Source organism: Garra rufa, chromosome 6, assembly GCF_049309525.1.
Source record: "Garra rufa chromosome 6, GarRuf1.0, whole genome shotgun sequence".
NCBI classification, from domain to species: Eukaryota; Metazoa; Chordata; class Actinopteri; order Cypriniformes; family Cyprinidae; genus Garra; species Garra rufa.
In genome coordinates, this window is record NC_133366.1 from 52,819,353 (window position 1) to 52,838,164 (window position 18,812).

Genomic DNA, 18,812 nt, shown 5'->3' on the forward strand with positions numbered 1-18,812 from the left:
ATGTTAGGAGAAGTGAAGAGGACTCTTGAGTAAGACCAAATCCAAAAAACTATCCTAATGGCTGTTGCTGGCAATCTGCCTCGGAACTTAAACTTTTTTAGAAACACTCTGTATTTATTTGCACAAAAGTTTTTTCCCACACAATTTTTTTTTTGGTTTTGGAGGTTGTTCCAACTCCAAATTTTCCTTTGATTATATTCTTGTTTTCATTAACAAGTTGGGCAAGAAGTAACAGCTGTTCTTGCGTCCAGTTTGGTTTTTGTTTAAGTTTGCGTATGATTATTCTATTCTGATATTAATGAGGCTGTTTATATGCATATCAGCTAATTGTTTATGAGAAGCACACAAGTAATAGGCTGATAATCAGCTGAACATATACTTGTTTCATTTGTGACACTTAGCCTGCATTTTAAAATCTTGATGGCAAATTAAAAAAAAAAAAAAAAAAAACTTTATTTGAATATGGCAACTTAATAGCATGCTCTACAGTATTTCTATGAACAAATCTCTGACAGAGACTCCTCCCCTATTAGCCAATCACTGTGTGCATAGTTAATAAGCATGCTGACATCATCCATAGCAACAAGGTCAACCCCGCCCTTATTCTTAGCTTAAGACTTCTCTTTATTCCTTAGTAAAAGTTAGTCTCAGCAGCTTTGGGAATAGGTTTTAAGAGAAAACTCTTAGCTAAAAACATTTACTGCTATTTAGGAGAACTCTTAGTGCTAAGATATAATGTTTTGTGAATACGAGCTCAGATTTCCTGGAAGATTCTGCAAAGGAATATACAGTTGCTGACCATTGTCATCTATCAACTGCTTAACAAAGTATGTTACTTAAATACCATCTCTCAAAAAATAAAATTGCATTTTTGTAAACAATATTCTGATTGTTCCAAATAAAACAACGTTACTAGTCTGTAGTTTTGCTAATTCAATGGGTAGCCTAATTTACCAACGGGCACTGTAACAAAAATTCAATAGGTCTAAAAATAGATAAGAAAATGTTCAAATTTTAATGAATCTTTTCTAACCAATTTACTTTTAATACATGGTTAAAGAGGGTAAAGTCAACAACTTCAAGACCTCCATCACTGATTTTATTTCTTAGAACCTCCTTTTTATCTTTGTGCGATTTTTTCCAAATGAAAATATGTAACAGTTCATCCGAGTAGCCTAGACGTGATTCTCTTACGAGAGGTCTCTCGTACTGCGTAAGTATCTTACGCTTGGGGAAAATCCTTTCCGCGAGAGATATTGAAGCCAAAAAATTATCCTTAATTTTGTATTCATGTAAAACGCGTTGCCGCAGTGTGCAGACATAGGCGAGGCGGCTCGCGTGCCTATTGGCTGCTCTGCTGCAACTGCAGCACCTATCGAGTGAGGCTTGGCGCGGTGCCAGCTCCAATGAGGGCATTTCGCGCCTAATACGTCATCTCCCGCCCAAAGTGGCGTGATCCAAGCCTATAAATATCGCTCGAAGGTAGCTACACACTGATTTTTTCATCCTTCACGTGACGCCTTCGCATCGCTGGAGCTGGAGAAGAAGCCGCCGTCGACTGGAAGTACATCAGCGGGACGAGTCTGAAGCTGCTGGCTACGCCGCCTTCCTGCCTTCCTGCTGCGCTTTCCGGCGACTATATCCTTTACTAAGCTATTTACTCTAAAAGAGCTAGCGTCTTTTTAAAGATGCCATCCTGCGACTCGTGCGGAGTCGCACTCAGTGACGGGGACCGCCACGCCGTGTGCGTTTCCTGCCTGGGGGAGGAGCATGCTGCGATGGCGCTCGCCGAGGGAGGTTGCCCTCATTGCGAGTCACTGGCCATGGCGACTCTGAGGACTCGCTTGGCCTTCTTCTCGCAGCCCGCTCCTATGCCTGCTGCGGCGCCGCGCCGTAAAAAGCGCCGTGCCCAGAGGCTACCGGAATCATCCTCCAGCCGTCAAAGCTCGCCGGTGCGCCTGCTAGCTTCACCTACACTCACCTTCTCAGTGCCGGATTTGGAGCAGCCGCTGTCAGCCGCTGCGCCCGCCGACGTCGCTGTCGAGGAGAGTGGGATGGAGGAGGAGGAGGACTCTTGCTCGCTGGCAGCGTCAGGCAGCGAGGACTGGGCGAGCTCTGCGGACATCGCCCCCCCTGCCCGCGCCACACCCAGCGCGAGAGCCTCTATTGAGTCAGAGCTCATGAGGATTTTAACTCAAGCCACGGCGAGCCTGGGCCTGGAGTGGTCCTCACCTGAGCAGCCTGCTCACAACCGGCTGGATGGCCGGTTCTTGCCGAAAGGAGAACGGACGTCACAAGCGAAACCGGCCCCTTTCCTTCCGGAGCTTCACCAGGAGCTCGCAAAGTCTTGGAGCGCCCCCTACTCAGCGAGAGTGCGCCCATCCTCCTCCCCGGCGTTCTCTGTAGTGGACGGCGCCGAGAGTAGAGGTTACCTAGCGATACCTCCGGTGGAAGAAGCGATCGCGGCCCACTTATGCCCGCCCTCAGCTGGACGGCGTGCTAAGCCGGAGCTGCCGTCTAAGGCCTGCAGACAGACGTCGAGTCTGCTACACCGAGCTTTCGCCGCGGCGGGACAGGCCGCCTCAGCGCTGCACACCATGGCCACGCTGCAGATCTTCCAGGCAGACCTTCTCCAAAAGCTGGATGAGGAAGGCCCTGACACAATCTGCGTACCGGATTTGAGGAGCGCCACGGACCTCGCACTCCGTGCCACCAAATCGGCAGCTCAGGCCATAGGACGCAACATGGCGGCGCTGACGGTTGCAGAAAGGCACTTGTGGCTCACGCTCTCAGAGATGGCGGAGTCCGAGCGCACAGCTTTTCTTGATGCGCCGTTTTCCACAGCTGGTCTGTTCGGCACATCGTTGAAGGACTTCACTGAGCGGTTTGCAGAAGTTCAGAAGACCTCTCAGGCGATGAAGCACTTCCTGCCGAAGCGGTCTAGCTCTACCGGTCGCCCAAAGCCGCCAGCGCAGAGCTCCAGACCCCAGCCTCAGCCCGCTGCAGCTGTCTCACAACGCCACCAGGAGCAGGGAGCGAGACCTCGTTCCCGCTCTGCAGGCCGCCGCCACGGAGCGCGCGCTCAGAGACCCAGGGTTGAGCTGAAACCTAACCCCCCGAAGCAGGCCTAGTACAGCTAGGAAAACGCCGGTGCGCGAGTCCCGCGGCTGCCAGACTCCCACCGAAAGTATTCACTCGCTCAGCTCCAAGAAATGTGGCTGTTCCAGCATCATCCGCAGTCATCAGGCCGGCGCTGCAGCCTGCCTGTCTGCACTCAAAAGCCGTTCTCACGGCTACCCAAATAAATCCTCAAAAGAGTGTATTTTCGGGTGTTCCGGCCACAGCCGAAGGTGTTTTGTGTGTAGCACGCATGCCCACTGTCCAGTGCCCATCACTACACATAAGCACATCCTGTCATACAAACCCCGCGCACATAAAGTCGACCCAAATCGACTGCGCTTCACATGTGATATATGTGCCCACACTAAAGTGCCCACACATATCATATCAGGCAGGTCTTACGGTTTCTGTAAAAACGAAACCGGACGACGCCCCGTCTACGTGGCTAAAAGCTGCATTGAGTGTGTTAAATGTGCCCGTTACCACGCAACCACATATACACACAAAGATAGCAGTCCCCGCGGTCAGCGTACCCCGAGCCTCGCATGTCACAGACACTTGTGCGTCAAAACGCACCGAAGCGGCCCCGTTATTAACAGATCGGAGCGCGCTTCGCACACACCCCCTTGCATTACATGCAAATGCATGGGAAAAGCTCCCGGGGGTTTCACAATGGGTGCTGGACATCATAAAAAGAGGCTATTCGCTCCAGTTTCGACGGCGCCCTCACCGTTACACGGTGGCCTCAGCATCATCAGTTCTACAGTTAGGGATGCTCTGCATGCGCTAGACTTGTAGTCAAGACCGCCTAAACCGAGACCAAGACACTACCAAGACCAGAAGGAATCGAGACCAAGACAAGACCAAGACCGAGACCAAGACAGACCATGTCAAGACCAAGACCTAGTCGAGACCAAGACCGATACCAAGTCGAGACCGGAGAAAAAAAAACAGACTAGTGTTGAAGCCAAGGTTAATTTAGTTTAGCTTTTTTAAATTTGTTTTATTTTAGTATAGTTTTCAAATTTTCAATAAAATTTAGTTTAGTTTTTATTAGTTTCATTAACTTTTTTTTTAGTTTTAGTTTAGTTTCTATTTTGTGAACACATTTCTACTTAGTTTTTATATAGTTTAGTTTCAGTTTTAGTTTTAGTTTTTTTTTTAGATTAAATAGAGATCACGAATTCCTCGCAATTCTAAACTAAGCAAAATAATGTGAGACAAAATATTAATTGCTTCAGTCTATTTAAAAGTGTTTAATTCATTTTAAAGAATTATTAATAATTTAATACATAATATTTATATTTAAAATATGTTTAACACACCAATTTTTTATATTAAATTTATGAAAAAGTGGTTTGAATGAATAAATGACTTGCTCACAAAAACATCACTGGATGAATCTGCATTTTTGAATCAATCTCTATTCATTGACAAATCCATTTTTTAACAGTTGTTTCCATCTAGTGGCGAAACAATGCAATCGACACAAACATTATTTGAAGCGCCTGTTACTTTCAAAAGACGACGTGCTCTGTTTTAATTTCTACCATAGACATCACATCAGTGTTTATATCCAAACTATGACCTTTAATAAGAATATTGCTGTGATAATATGAATGACTGGGTATTTGAAAAGACTGTTTGTGAAGCTGTTTTTTTTTTACATTAACATGATGACTGCTCTCTCTGTTAGCGGCAGTGCAAATAAATACAGATTTGAATGTAAGACTTTTTCAAAGGTTTAATAGACATGGGAAATCGTTTTCATTTACAAATGAGATCGCGTGCGTGTTTGAATGTCTATCCTTTAACGATTAAGCAGCTCCAGTATATTGGCTTGATCGCTTGTGTTATATAAAATACATCAATAAAAACTGATGCAGTAGCCTAGACCAGGTGCTGTTCAGGTCGCAGTCTTTATTTTTTCGTAATGATTACGAAACGATTATTTATTTTAGATAATTATTATTTTATTTCAGTTAGTTAGCAAATTTTATGATCGAGGAATTCGCTGACATACTGTCACTACTAGCTGCTGGATATGTGCTTGTCTCTTCTTTACGCTCTACGCTACACTCACTGACGCATAACCATTGACTGTTAATATAGAGGGCATAACGTTATATGGATGGATGAGCGCCAAAGGCTATCGCAAAAAAAAAAAAAACATGCATGTGATTGGTTGCATTTGATTTGAAGGGCGCAAAATATTAATTTTGCATTATCAAATGTTGTGTTGTCGTGGATACCAAAGATTCTAGAGCGTGTAGGTTTTTTTTTTGAGCGTGTAGTACTGCTAAATCTCCGACCACTATAACGGTCTGACACAGCGAGACCTTGACAAGACCGAGAGGTCCGAGACCAAGACAAGACCAAGACCAAAGACCGTCAAGGCCGTGACAAGACCGAGACCACGTAAAAGTGGTCTCGAGACCGGTCTCGAGACCAAGACCGGTCTCGAGACATACATCACTAGCATGCGCCCACTGCAGTTCTGGCTGAGAGCGCGAGTGCCGCGCCGAGCGTGGGCGTCCAGTCGACTCCGTCTCACGATCAATCAGAGATGCGTTACAGCCCTGATGCCGTGGAGAGCAGCCGGCTGGTACCAAACAGGTGTCACTCTAGAGAGACCCTCGAAGGTGAAAGTAGTGTCCACGGACGCGTCCACCTCGGGATGGGGAGCGCTGCTAGATGGCAGACCGTCGTTCGGTCAGTGGTCAGAACGCGAGAAATCACTGCATATCAACTGCCTCGAAATGATGGCAGTGGAGAATGCGCTGACATATTTTCTTCCCTTATTGAAGGGAAGTCATGTATTAGTCCGCTCCGACAACATATCGGTAGTGGCTTACATAAATCGCCAGGGCGGTCTCAGGTCCAGAAAACTACATGCACTTGCAGAACGCCTTCTGGTATGGGCTCATCGCAACCTGCGCTCGCTGAGGGCAGCGCACGTGCGGGGGACCCTAAATGTGGGACCAGACAGACTGTCCAGGAACAATGTTCCGGCGGGCGAATGGTCGCTGCACCCTCAAACGGTGCAGCTATTATGGAGGGTATTCGGCAGAGCGGAGATAGATCTATTTGCATCTCAGGACAACGCTCATTGTCTAGAATTCTTTTCCAAAGCCAAGGACGCGCTAGCCCATGCGTGGCCCCGCCGTCCTCTTTACGCTTTTCCCCCCGTCTCTCTCCTACCTCAGGTGATAGAGAGGGTGAAGGAGGAGGGGTGTGCAATACTGCTAATAGCGCCGTTTTGGGAAAACCAGCCCTGGTTCCCAGCGCTGATGCAGATGACGAGCATCGCACCGTGGCCAATACCAGTGAGGAGAGACCTCCTCTCGCAGGCGGGCGGCTTGATTTGGCACCCTCACCCCGAGCTGTGGTCCCTTCATGTATGGGTCACCAGGGAATATATGATGAACTCCCCACAGGAGTGATATCAACGATCACACAGGCTAGAGCTCCATCTACTAGACGGCTCTATTCCTCGAAATGGTCGATATTTTCGGACTGGTGCGCAGCCCGCGGATCTTCGCCCACCGACTGTGGAGTGACAGATGTACTTTCCTTCCTACAAGAGCTGCTGGACAAGGGCAGGTCCCCGTCCACGCTCAAAGTTTATGTGGCGGCTATAGCAGCGTTCTCAAGGACAACGCTAGGTCAGTCAATAGGGAGGAACGATTTAATCATCCGCTTCCTTAGAGGAGCTAAGAGATTAAATCCACCCAGACCGCCTTCAGTCCCAACGTGGGACCTTTCTGTGGTGCTGGACGCTATGAAGAGCGGACCATTCGAACCACTACAGGCAGCTGATTTAAAATATTTGTCTCTTAAGACTATATTTCTCCTAGCGCTCGCTTCGGTGAAGCGCGTGGGAGATTTGCACGCACTCTCTGTGGGCGCGACATGTATGGAGTTTGGACCTAATGACTCTAAAGTTATACTCAAACCCAAGCATGGATATGTGCCAAAGTCTATTAACACACCGTTTCGAGCACAGGTCATCGCCCTGTCTGCTCTACCGGTTGTGAATGAAGAGGCTGACGCGAGACTCTTATGTCCAGTTAGAGCGCTAAGAGTCTATGTGTCTCGCACGTCTGCTTTTAGGCAGACAGAACAGCTGTTTGTCTCGTTTTACGGGCATTCTATAGGAATGGCTGCGTCAAAACAGAGTTTATCCAGATGGATAGTGGATGCTATTGCACTGGCGTACGAGTCCAAGGGCATGCGATGCCCGCTGGGTGTCAGAGCACATTCCACGAGGGGCGTGGCCTCGTCGTGGGCTTGGTCGAGTGGGATCAACTTACAAGACATTTGTACGGCGGCGGGCTGGGCCTCTCCGTCTACATTCATAAGATTCTACAACTTGGAGGTTCCCGCCCTACAGGCCAAGTTATTATCGGTCTAGATATTAACAGATATCTAGACCCATTTTCCAAGTTTATCCAGGTCGTTTACCTGCCCGGATACACTAGGAGCCAGTGTTACTAGGGTCCTAAGCCCTTTATACGTTCAAGCACGTTCAAGCACTATATGAACCCCGGGCTACTGCCCTTGGGTCTATGGTATCAGATCCTGGCATGCACGGCGTTTTACATGGGGTCCCCAAGCGTAAGATACTTACGCAGTACGAGAGACCTCTCGTAAGAGAACGTACTCGGTTACTAACGTAACCTCGGTTCTCTCAGAGAGGGAACGAGTACTGCGTATCTTGCCGTGCAAGCGCGTGCTCTGGGCGCATTTATGATGAAAAAACCAGTGTGTAGCTACCTTCGAGCGATATTTATAGGCTTGGATCACGCCACTTTGGGCGGGAGATGACGTATTAGGAGCGAAATGCCCTCAGTGGAGCTGGCACCGCGCCAAGCCTCACTCGATAGGTGCTGCAGTTGCAGCAGAGCAGCCAATAGGCACGCGAGCCGCCTCGCCTATGTCTGCACACTGCGGCAACGCGTTTTACATGAATACAAAATTAAGGATAATTTTTTGGCTTCAATATCTCTCGCGGAAAGGATTTTCCCCAAGCGTAAGATACTTACGCAGTACTCGTTCCCTCTCTGAGAGAACCGAGGTTACGTTAGTAACCGAGTACGTTAGTGTTCCTGCAGGACGCCAAACGGCCACTAGATGGAGACATAAACCGCTGAACTTCAGCTAAATCCTGCAAATACTTTCGGTTTTGATTCGGCTGGAGTTGACTGACTTCCTCTAGCCTCCGTCCTTTTCTGTGGCCTCTGGGGCGTGCTTCTCGAATACTTTTAGGAAAGATCTAACAGGAGAACGTATGAAAGTGCACTTTGTATGAAAATGTTGCCGCTGGGATACTGGACGACCGTATTCTGGGCCGTGTTCATCGCCCAAGGAGCTGTTTCAGGTATCGTTACTTGATATTTCGGCTAACATTTTCGCGATGAAGGTGCGGCGTCCGCGCGTAGCTAACGTTAGCTCAAAGCCGTTTAGTTTTAAAGGATATTAAAATATTGCGTATAATTTACAAATACCAAACGAGTGTGGTGTATTAACGATAATCATATTCACGACAGTCTTTTTTGTGGCCTGGGTTGGTTTAAAGCTATTAGCAGCAGGCTAAGGCCTAACGTTACACTGCTAACGCTACAGAAGAGGTGCGGTTTATAGTTCTTTTGGTTATACTTTGGTTATTTCATGGTACCAATCTTATTTATGTGTTTTGTTTATTTTTGTACGTTATGTATATGACATATTGAGTTTAAATACAGTACGTTATCGGGACTTTTTGTTGACGTGCTATCCGGAAGCTATTAGTCAGACTAGAAATTTGCTTGTTGAATGTTGACTAACATACTCTCTCATATTTCACTCACTAGGTCAAGTTGAAAAAGTATTTGGTCGACTTGGTGGTACAGTGTCTTTTGGTCCAACCAAACTAAATCCTCCAGTCACCAGCATTATATGGAAACAAAAAAACATCAATAATATTGTTACCAAGGCAATTGAATGGGATGATGATGGTATTGCCATCCCAAATGAGAGATTTAAAGGTATCACAGATCTTAATAAGGTTACTGGAAATATCACTATACGTGATTTAAATTTCAAACATGATGGACTTTATACGATTGACATCAACAGTAAAGAGCAGGAACAAAAATTCAACTTGGAAGTTAAGGGTGAGTGGATATTAATTGTTGAAATTCTTTAAAAGCTGTACATTAATACATTTACACTGATTAATATATGCTACATTACCAGTCAAAAGTTTTTGATTTTTAATGTTTTTTAAATAAGTCTCTTTGCTCACCAACCCTGCATTTATTTGATGCAAAGTACAGCCAAAACAGTAAAATCCTGAAATGTTTTTACTATTTTAAATAACTCCTTTCTGTTTGAATATTTAAAAATGTAATGTATGATTTCAAAACTGAATTTTTAGCGTCGGTATTCCAGTCATCATCATTTTTAAAGGCTGATTTGCGGCTCGTTTTTAGGTTTCTTTGATGAAAGTTTAAGAAGAACAGCATTAATCTGAAATAGAAATCTTTTGTTACATTTTAAATGTCTCTATCATCACTTTTGATATATGTATATTCAAATATATGTATATGTGTGTGTGTATATATATATATATGAAGCCTTTTTTTTCAGATAAATGCTGATCTTTGGATATTTCTATTCGTCAAAGAATCCTGAAAAAATGTACTGAACTGTGTTAAATATTGATAATAAATAAATGAAATAAATAATAAATAAATAAAAATAAATGTTTCTTGAGCAGCAAATGAACATATTAGAATGATTTCTGAAGGATCATCTGACACTGAAGACTGGAGTAATAATGCTGAAAATTCATCTTTGATCACAGCAATAAATTACATTTTAAAACATATTCAAATAGAAAGCATTACTTAAAAATATTTCACAGTGTTACTGCTTTTACTAAAGAGGCGAACAGAAGAGACTTGTTTAAAACATGAAAAATCTTACTGTACAGAAACTATTGACTGGTAGTGTATGTGATTTTGATATCATACCATGGTACACCTCCAAATAAACAATTTTGTACGACAGTCATTTTTAAGTCTGTATTAGTACTATAGCATTATTATGTCATACCATCATTGTACTGTAACAAGCCTTTTTTTAAAGTTAGTTTTTTCTGTGGACTGAAACATAATGTTTATTTTTTGTTTTTTTCACAGCGGAGGTTCTCAAACCTGAGATAAAAACAGAGGAGATCAAAGTTAACCCTAATGCTGTGTACTTAATATGTGAGTACAATGAAACGATCATCTGGAAGAATTCTGCTGGAGAAACACTGAAGGGTTCACCCCACAGTCCGAAAGGAGAATTTATCGCAGTTGAAAAAAAAGGAAAACCAGAAAACTACTACACATGCACACTGGAGAATGCAGTGAGTAGGAAGACCAGTGATCCGGTCTATGAGCGAGACCTGTTTAAAGGTAGGACAATCCTCCCCTCATTCTTGATTAAAGTAGTTCATTTAAAATGTTATTATTATTATTATTATCAATACTATTATTATTAATATTATTATTACTGCCATTTATCATCTTCCTCACCCTGACCCCTGAGTACCATTCACACCCTCCATCCTCCAATTTTTGTTAATACTACTACCATCATTTTTATTATTTTTTATTATTATTATTATGTCTGTGGTACTTTTCTACATGTTCCCTTGTGTTCCAACCTCGACACAGTTATAATTACCACTTACACGCACACTCACATGCACACACAAATCATGTTTACAGTCATGTATGTTTTGTTGGCCTTTGATGTATCACCTGTAAATAGTATATTTGTTGGCAATAAAAAAAAAAAAAAGGTAGGACAATCATTTACTTCAAAATCATTAACTGAAATTGAGAAAAAGATTAGTTTTTATGGTTAGGTGGTCCTGAGATGCTCTATTGTGTTTGGAAGTTGTATGTACATTCAAGAAGTATTTGGACACCTCGCACTTAAAATTATCTGATTGTAATTGCAATAGAATTACAAAATAAATAATATCAAAGCAAACGTCATGCATTTGACAATTTCACAAATGTTACACAAACATAGCACAAAAAGAAGTTGTGATAGATGTTCATTTTGACGTAACCATGGGTTAATTTTTTTCTTAGTCTGAATTTTAAATCCCTCAGCTGATGTCATACAACTAAGAATTATATTAGTGGAAGGTATTAATTACTGGTTTTCATTCGTTTGTATTTTACTAGACAGCAAGAAAGATGTTATAAAAGCTTTTATTTGTATTTGAGTGCTTTTGAAGTGTGACTTAAATGTCCAAAAACTTTTACTATTGTACAGACATACTGTACAGTAGTAAAAGCTGCATTTTTCTTTGGTAATTCATTTTACATGCTATTGGTACAACTCCTAGTACTAATGTCTCAAAATATTATCATAAATGTACATTTTTTTAACAAACATTTCAGAATGTTTTCATTTCGTGCTAATTAACGCTAGACACCAAATCACAAAGTAACTTACGATTAACCTTACAATGAAAACATTTCGTTTGCATCAATTCTCTTTCATTTTATACAATATATTTGAGTGTAAATTAATCCAGCTGATGTTAATCAGTGAATCAGTTGGTACATCTATAGATTTGCAAGTTATATACTATGTTTACATTTCTTACATTCTTTTCTTCAGACAGTCAACCTTGGTGGATAATTTTTATTATTGTGCCAATCCTGATGGTTTTGACTGGCCCCATTGTCTTATATAAAGTCTCTGATTCCTTTCGCGGTAGGTTTCCTATTCCTATTTTTTCTGAATGAGTATAAAATACTTTCTATAAGCTTGAGTCTGTAGATTCCCTTATAATCCCTGTGTAGACAGTAGCATTGTACACCAGTGGCCAAAAGTCTGGTTTAGGAAAACTGATATCTTAACTTTTTGTTCAAACAAAATCTTATGTTGATGTAGATTTTCTAAGCATATAGAATAGTTGTGCTTGGAGACCATTTTTTGGCAGTTAAATACTCCTCCCAACATAACATGTTCCTCACATTTTCATTTAATTAAACTTGGGTCATTTAAAGCATATGTTGTGTGATTGTTCCCTTTGGACATCACTTTTGGCATTTAGATTTTAGTGGTGTTAATGCACGATAATGGAGATGCAGAGATGCAGAGGTATTCATCTCTAATTTTATTTTACTAGGAAACTAATTGCATTCGTATTGTGGAGTCTGTGTTGGATTCCCATGTGCAATGCTAGAAAGAATTTGAAGTGCTCAGTTTATAATTGTCATTTTTTTCTACAACAGAACGTGTTAAAAAACACTACGAAGATGAACCACGTATAGTAGGTAAGTTTACGTTAGCTTTGGAGTGATTGTCTTCCTTAAAAGTTCAGTCATGTGCCGAACCAGCATCCTCATGTGAAATACTTGATATGGACTACTTAATTAACATTTAATTACTTTAAAAAAAAATTCTCTCTACAGCGGTGTTAGATGGTCTGGATTGTAAGAAGAAAGGTTAGTTTTTTTTATTTATATATTTTTTTATTTGTGTTTATCATCAGCATTTTAAAATATTACATTTCAAGCATGTTCTTAAAGGGGACCTGTTATGCAAAAATCACTTTTATAAGGTGTTTGAACACAGTTGTGTGGCCACAGAGCGTGAAAAAATTTTTAATAGTAAAAATTCACCCACTCATTTTTTTTAGAATCCCAGTAAATCATGAACAGTCTCTCTGAACACGTGTTTCCAGATTGTCTCTACATACACGTCATCTTAAGGAGAAAGTGCACCCATTTGTCATGATCTCTGCTTTTTTTTTTTTTTTTTTTCAAATTGCCTTTCTGAAATAGCTTCTTGGCTTCTTGTAAGGCTGATGTTGCTAAAGCTACCCTTTTCGTCACATGCTACCAGAATGATCATGAATAGAAATGTGGTAGTTATAAATTGCATATGAAAGCAATGAGAAGTCAACCGTTTGAATTTGTCGAGCTCATAATAACAAGTGGGACTTATAAAGTTTGTGATAGCACACGATGGCACCACGCGACCATCTATGTCATTATTTATAACTCAAAAATGCACATTTATTTTGCACAGTACAATCAGATAACTGACTTTTAAACCGATTTCAATTTTAACATACAGGCTGAACACTGCTACTTTTTTCAGTGCATGAGATCGTCCTGTTTTGGTTTTGCTGGCTCTTGAAGCCCTCTTCTAAAAAGGGGGTCGGGAGCACCAGCTCATTTGCATTTAAAGGGACAAACACAAAAATGGTCCGTTTTGGCTCAAACCCTAAAAGTGGCAATTTTAACAAGCTATGCAAAATTATCTGTCAGTTATTTTGAGCTAAAACTTCACATACACACTCTGGGGACATCGGAGACTTATTTTACATCTTACAAAAGGTGCATAATAGGTCCCCTTTAAATAACTGAGCACCATGATTGTGTCAATTAGGCAACCATTTAGTACTCGCTCTGTCTCCGTGAAATCTCGCTAATGAATATATGATCTAATTCTGATTGTTTGACATTTCAGCTGCGTTGAACATGAAATGAGACAATTACAATTTGCCAGGGAATTTTATCTTGTAAATATCCCCCCAAAAAACATGTGCTCTTATTAGTTGTACGCTAGCACATTTACCTTGAAGTCTATTATTACATGCTAAATGTAAATTTTTTTTGTAAAATTTGGGAATTTTATCCTGTAAATATCCCCCCAAAAAACATGTGCTCTTATTATTATTAGTTGTACACTAGCGCCTTTACCTTGCAGTCTATTATTACAAGCTAAATGTTAATTATTTTGTATTAATTTTGTAACTAGACTTGATAGATTGTTTATTTTTCTGTTCTGCGCAATGCAATATTTTTTTACAAAGCCTAAAAAGAAAATCATACATATGTTTAAGTTCAGTGTATTAAAATTTCCATGTTATACTGTAAAGCGAGAGAATTCAAACATTGATTGCTTCTTTTTTTTTCTGGGTATGCATTTAGGTCATTACATTTTGTAATTAATGTGGTTTATAAGTAGTAGTAATTTATGGTGTACAATTGCACATGAAAGTAATTAACTGTATCTTCTTCCTTTCTCGTAATAATAGAGAATAAAAATCCAGAGGAAGGAGCAGCAAGTACCAACGGTAAGAAAAAATAAATCTGTCACAAACATATTTGCAGTGACTAACTTAATATATTTCATAAGCCATTAGTAACTCTGGTACACCAACGACTCAATCCAGGTGGTTTAAATTAGACAACTTTTTATGAAATAATATAAAAAGCGTTGCATTTCACTGTATGCCTAACTGTTTACTATTTGGTTAATTATCAAGGTACTCGGATGGAAGAAGACGATATTTCAGGTAAGATAAAAAGTTTAGTTGGTCTCTAATAGACAAATGATTACATTATTAATCATTTACAAAGATTAAAAACATCTCCTTTTTTAAGTTGTACTGCATGTTCTTAATGCAGTAATAATATCACATTATGATAGTGATGACAAAGACGCTGAAAATGTGGCATTGACAAGTTGACACGCACAGTTGTTTATTCTACAGGTTAAAATATTTCCTCAGTTAATGATTCATTTTATAATACTGTTAATTTTAGCTGCCCTTGACACCTTTCTGTTTGTTTACGGTTGTTTTTATAGAGCCTCTAAATGCGGTGAAAGCGGGCAGTGATGGTGGCAGTAAAGACGATAAATTGTAGTGATTGGTAAGATGATTGCTCATCAATAAGTGTCTGGACTAATAGGGCCTGATTTCTCTTATTCATAATTACAGTTGAGCGTACATATTGTATACATGTTTAAGATTTCAGTATTAAGATCAAAATCAATCTCTTTTCTTTTCATATCAGCATGTTGTTCAATAGTTTGTTCCTGTTTTTGATTCTCTAAATACAAATTCCTCTTGTTTATTTAACTTTCTAGAATATAACAGCAGATTGTAACAGTTTGGTGGATTGACTAAAACTGCTGAACTGCTGAGGACTTTTCATCGTATCACTTTTCGCAAGGACAGTCTTTCTCTTTTCTCTTCAGACAAGAGTGGTAAACTTTGTATGAATGTGTTTTTTTTTTTTTTTTTTTTGAGAACTTGTGAACTTTTCAATGTAATTTGTTCATGAATCATCCCTTAGTTAAACTGCTGCTCTGTGTTCACTGCGGGGAATTCAGTTTTTCAAACTATCCACACTGCACATTTGCATATCATAATCGTCTCATTTGTGATGTTTTTGGCAATCTTTGTTATCTGATGATTTAGTGATGATAGTCTTAGAGTGGCATCTTGACTTAGAAGTGTCTTTCAGAAGCATGCTGGTGGTATGACAAAAGCTTACCGAAATGTACCAGCTTCCTTCTTGGACCTGCAATGACATTGGTGCCCACCAGAAAGAGACCGTTGTGCAAACAGGAGATTTGCCTTGACAGCAGCCACTTCATGCCTGATTTGAGAGCAGCAGTCACGGCCGTACTACTAAATGATTGTGGTTGTGCAAAAAATGTAATGTTGTCTGCCTGTGTGAACATAGCCAAAGATCAGCACGGGTGATGTGAGATATGATTCTCACAACTGTTTGCTAGCACAGCTGTTAACTAGATATTTTGCATTAATGCAAGACTCAGCAATGACTTGAGACGGTCAGCACAAGTCAGAAGTAGTGCAAGTATGTCTAGTTCTTCTGGTGTGGATAGTATCTTCAATTATTGTGGTTTGTTTTTTAGCTTTGCAGAGTAGGTGGTTTATCTGTAAAATAAAGGGTCGATTTTATTTACACTGAGTGTAAAAAGGTGCATGTACCGTTAGCAACTAATAGCACTTAGTTATTAGTGTTAATATGCTGTTTGTTATAAAGATAAATTAGCGTTGATGGGTGGAATTAGTAAAAATAATTTGTGTTTCCACTCAGTGTAAATAGACAGTGCCTTAATACAATTTTGATTTAGATTTTGACATCAGTTGGTAGGGGAACCTGATCTTTGCAACTGAGAAATAAAATGCTAGTCAGGATAGTTATTCTCTAAACTGTTGACTATCAGCAAAGTGTTATTTTTATTTTCATCGATGTGAAATCTGAGAAATATTGGCATACAGTGCAAGACCTTGCATTATATTTTTAAACTCGTTCTTACTTATGCTTCCAGACTATAACAATTCATTTTGTGCTTCTTAAACAAAATCTGTCATCTGTGTTAGCCAGAAACATGAGTCATCTGGCCTGAATGCTATTCAGATGAATTCTGAATATAATATTTGGGAGCATTTTAAAGCATTTTCTTATGAATACCATACATTTCTTGAATTTCTGATTAATTGAACATATATATCAAAGAAAAACAGGAAAGGTCATTTTAGGTCATTTGTTGTAGGTTGTGCAATGTGCAATTACTGTGTTCATTTGGAAACATTAGTTTTTTTTTTATGTAATTGTAAAACAAACAAAAAAATAATTATATTTGCTTCAATGTCTGTAGTATTTTGTGTGCTTCATTCTGGAGTTTTAAGCACATTCAGAGCCATATCTTTGGAATGATAATCAATTTCCCCATTTCAAGGCCTCAGCTTCTTTAAGCCAAATAAGAAACTCCCTGATAGCTTGGACTTTTCCCGTAGTCTTAAGGGTGCGGTTTTGATTCACTCATAGCTCACTAATGTTGTCATTTGTTTCATTTTTGATTTTGTTTAATATGCTTTTGTATTGTATAACCAGTACTATCTAGTACTATTTTGTCTATTATGTTATTTGCAATATAAATGTAAAAATATTCTGCTTTCTTTTATTATTTTTTTTTAATATTGAGGCAAACAATACTACAATATCACAAAATCACTTTCTCTGGGGTCACATTACTAACCTTTTATTTACCAGAATCTGAAAGTGCCCCAATAATTGATCATATTGGCCCTGAGCAGCTCAGTTTGAAGGATGGAAATATCTCATACGAGAGGGTGTAGACTTCCTGTTTGTGGTTTGGATGTATAAAAAGGTGAATGTATAAAAATGGAGTGAAGTTGATCTCTGAATGGTGTTAAATTTATTTTGCTGTGTGTTTCTTTCTTCAAAAAAGGAACCGCAGAGAAACACTAACCCAGCAACTGTTGCTTAAATATAGGGATTCAAATAGAATTAAGGAAGTTCTTAGGGCACCGTGCTGTATCGTGACAATGAACATGAACATGTACGTGAACTGCTGGAAACTGCCTCTGCTCTCAGTGTCCTTTTGATCATAAAGATGGCTTGCAACACATTGTATTCTGCTTTGACAATTTTGTTTAGTTTAAGTTATTTTACTATATTCATGCAATGTATTTAAAAAAGAGGTAAATGCTTTTGCCATTGTTTTAAAATGGGTTTTTGCTAATGTAAATTCCTGTTCAGCCAGGTCATCTTAATTATGTATTCAATTATTGCAATGTCTGACAAATATTAAATACCAAATTGTTTAAATAAATTTTTAGAAATGGTGGCAAAAGCAGTTCGTTGTTGCATGTTTTATTTGAATGGTTTATTGTTGTGTGTGTGTCTCTTCATTACATTTTTATTTTATTACACGGAAATGAAAATTCTGTTATTTATCATGCATTTCCAAATCTGTGACTTTTCTTCTAAAAGACAAGCATGTATTTTGAGAAATGTCTGTTCTGTTTTCATAAAGTAGGTCAGTTGTCATTTTTCAAGTCTTACAGGTTTAAAACAACACCAGAGTGAGTTAATAATTGGGGAACTAATCAAGTTTTCTAATTCTAATTTTCGATTTCTAATCAAGTATAATAACATTTGCTTCATTTTGGTCATTTGGACATCTTATGCACTTAATAAATCTACTAACAAGTAACTCCTTTAAACATGCATATTACAGTAGACTAATACTGAGACATGTGCCTTGATGTTTATTAAGCTGAAAAAAAAAGCTTAATTTTTGTAAATAAAGCTGTAGAGATTGTAACAGCGGTGTTTAATTTATATTACATGCATGAATTCAAATAAATCTGACAAAGTTACTTTATAGTGTCCATCTGTTTACAATAAACAACATGATGCTTTAAAAATTTGAATAAAGGGTTTGGCTTGTGTCCGGAAGAAGCGTCCCCTGGAGGACGAACCATTAAATGCGCACAGGAAACTAAATCTGATGCTTAAAGGCTCTGCTTCCTGCTATTCATTAAAAAAAAAGACTCTCCTGTTTCAATCAGTGTTGCATGGTCTTTTTCAGTGTGTTCCTCATATGTTTTAGTAACTTTTACTAAAGAAATACAAAAGTGAGTCACATAACTGGTTTATTTCAACCAAGCTGCTACTAGAAGTGACCATGCATCACTTCAATTTTGGAAAAATAAAAATTCCTTGTGTACAAACTTCTTAGCAACCTAAAATTCAACTTAGCTGCTTTAAAATTGGTTAGGTCGGATTGTGTGAACTTTAAATCATGAAAGTAATGTTAACCAGTGACCTTATTTTACTCATAAATCTAAACCAGCAATTCAGTCGTTCCTGAGGGAAGCCATGGCTTGAAATGTGAAATCTCCAGTTCAGTTTTATGTTTTAGGTGACATAAAGGTGAGATGATAGAATTTAATTTGGTGAACTGTCTTATCTCACTGCTCATTTGTCTTTTGACACTCAAAAAAAATAAAAAACTGTATTATTTTAGAAAATGCATTGGGCTTTGTGATTAAAAAA

General features: G+C 39.6%; 1 protein-coding gene across 1 annotated transcript; it reads left to right on the plus strand.

Moving 5' to 3' along the window:
• Nucleotides 1-8,319: 8,319 nt before the first annotated feature.
• LOC141337212 (uncharacterized) lies at nucleotides 8,320-17,586 on the plus strand. Its single transcript, XM_073842986.1, has 10 exons — nucleotides 8,320-8,500; nucleotides 8,973-9,275; nucleotides 10,305-10,565; nucleotides 11,791-11,886; nucleotides 12,411-12,452; nucleotides 12,591-12,623; nucleotides 14,225-14,263; nucleotides 14,456-14,485; nucleotides 14,779-14,843; nucleotides 15,061-17,586. Exons 1-9 carry the CDS (start codon nucleotides 8,428-8,430, stop codon nucleotides 14,835-14,837), a joined length of 936 nt encoding a protein of 311 aa, XP_073699087.1. The 5' UTR covers nucleotides 8,320-8,427; the 3' UTR covers nucleotides 14,838-14,843; nucleotides 15,061-17,586.
• The last annotated feature ends 1,226 nt before the right edge of the window (nucleotides 17,587-18,812 follow it).

What these genes read in the sequence shown, in the direction of transcription:
- LOC141337212 (XM_073842986.1), top strand. Translation starts at nt 8,428, where the DNA reads ATGAAAATGTTGCCGCTGGGATACTGGACGACCGTATTCTGGGCCGTG. An exon ending in TGAGCGAGACCTGTTTAAAG is followed by an intron (nt 10,566 to 11,790) that starts GTAGGACAATCC and finishes TCTTTTCTTCAG; the next exon opens with ACAGTCAACCTTGGTGGATA. An exon ending in GGAAGAAGACGATATTTCAG is followed by an intron (nt 14,486 to 14,778) that starts GTAAGATAAAAA and finishes TTGTTTTTATAG; the next exon opens with AGCCTCTAAATGCGGTGAAA.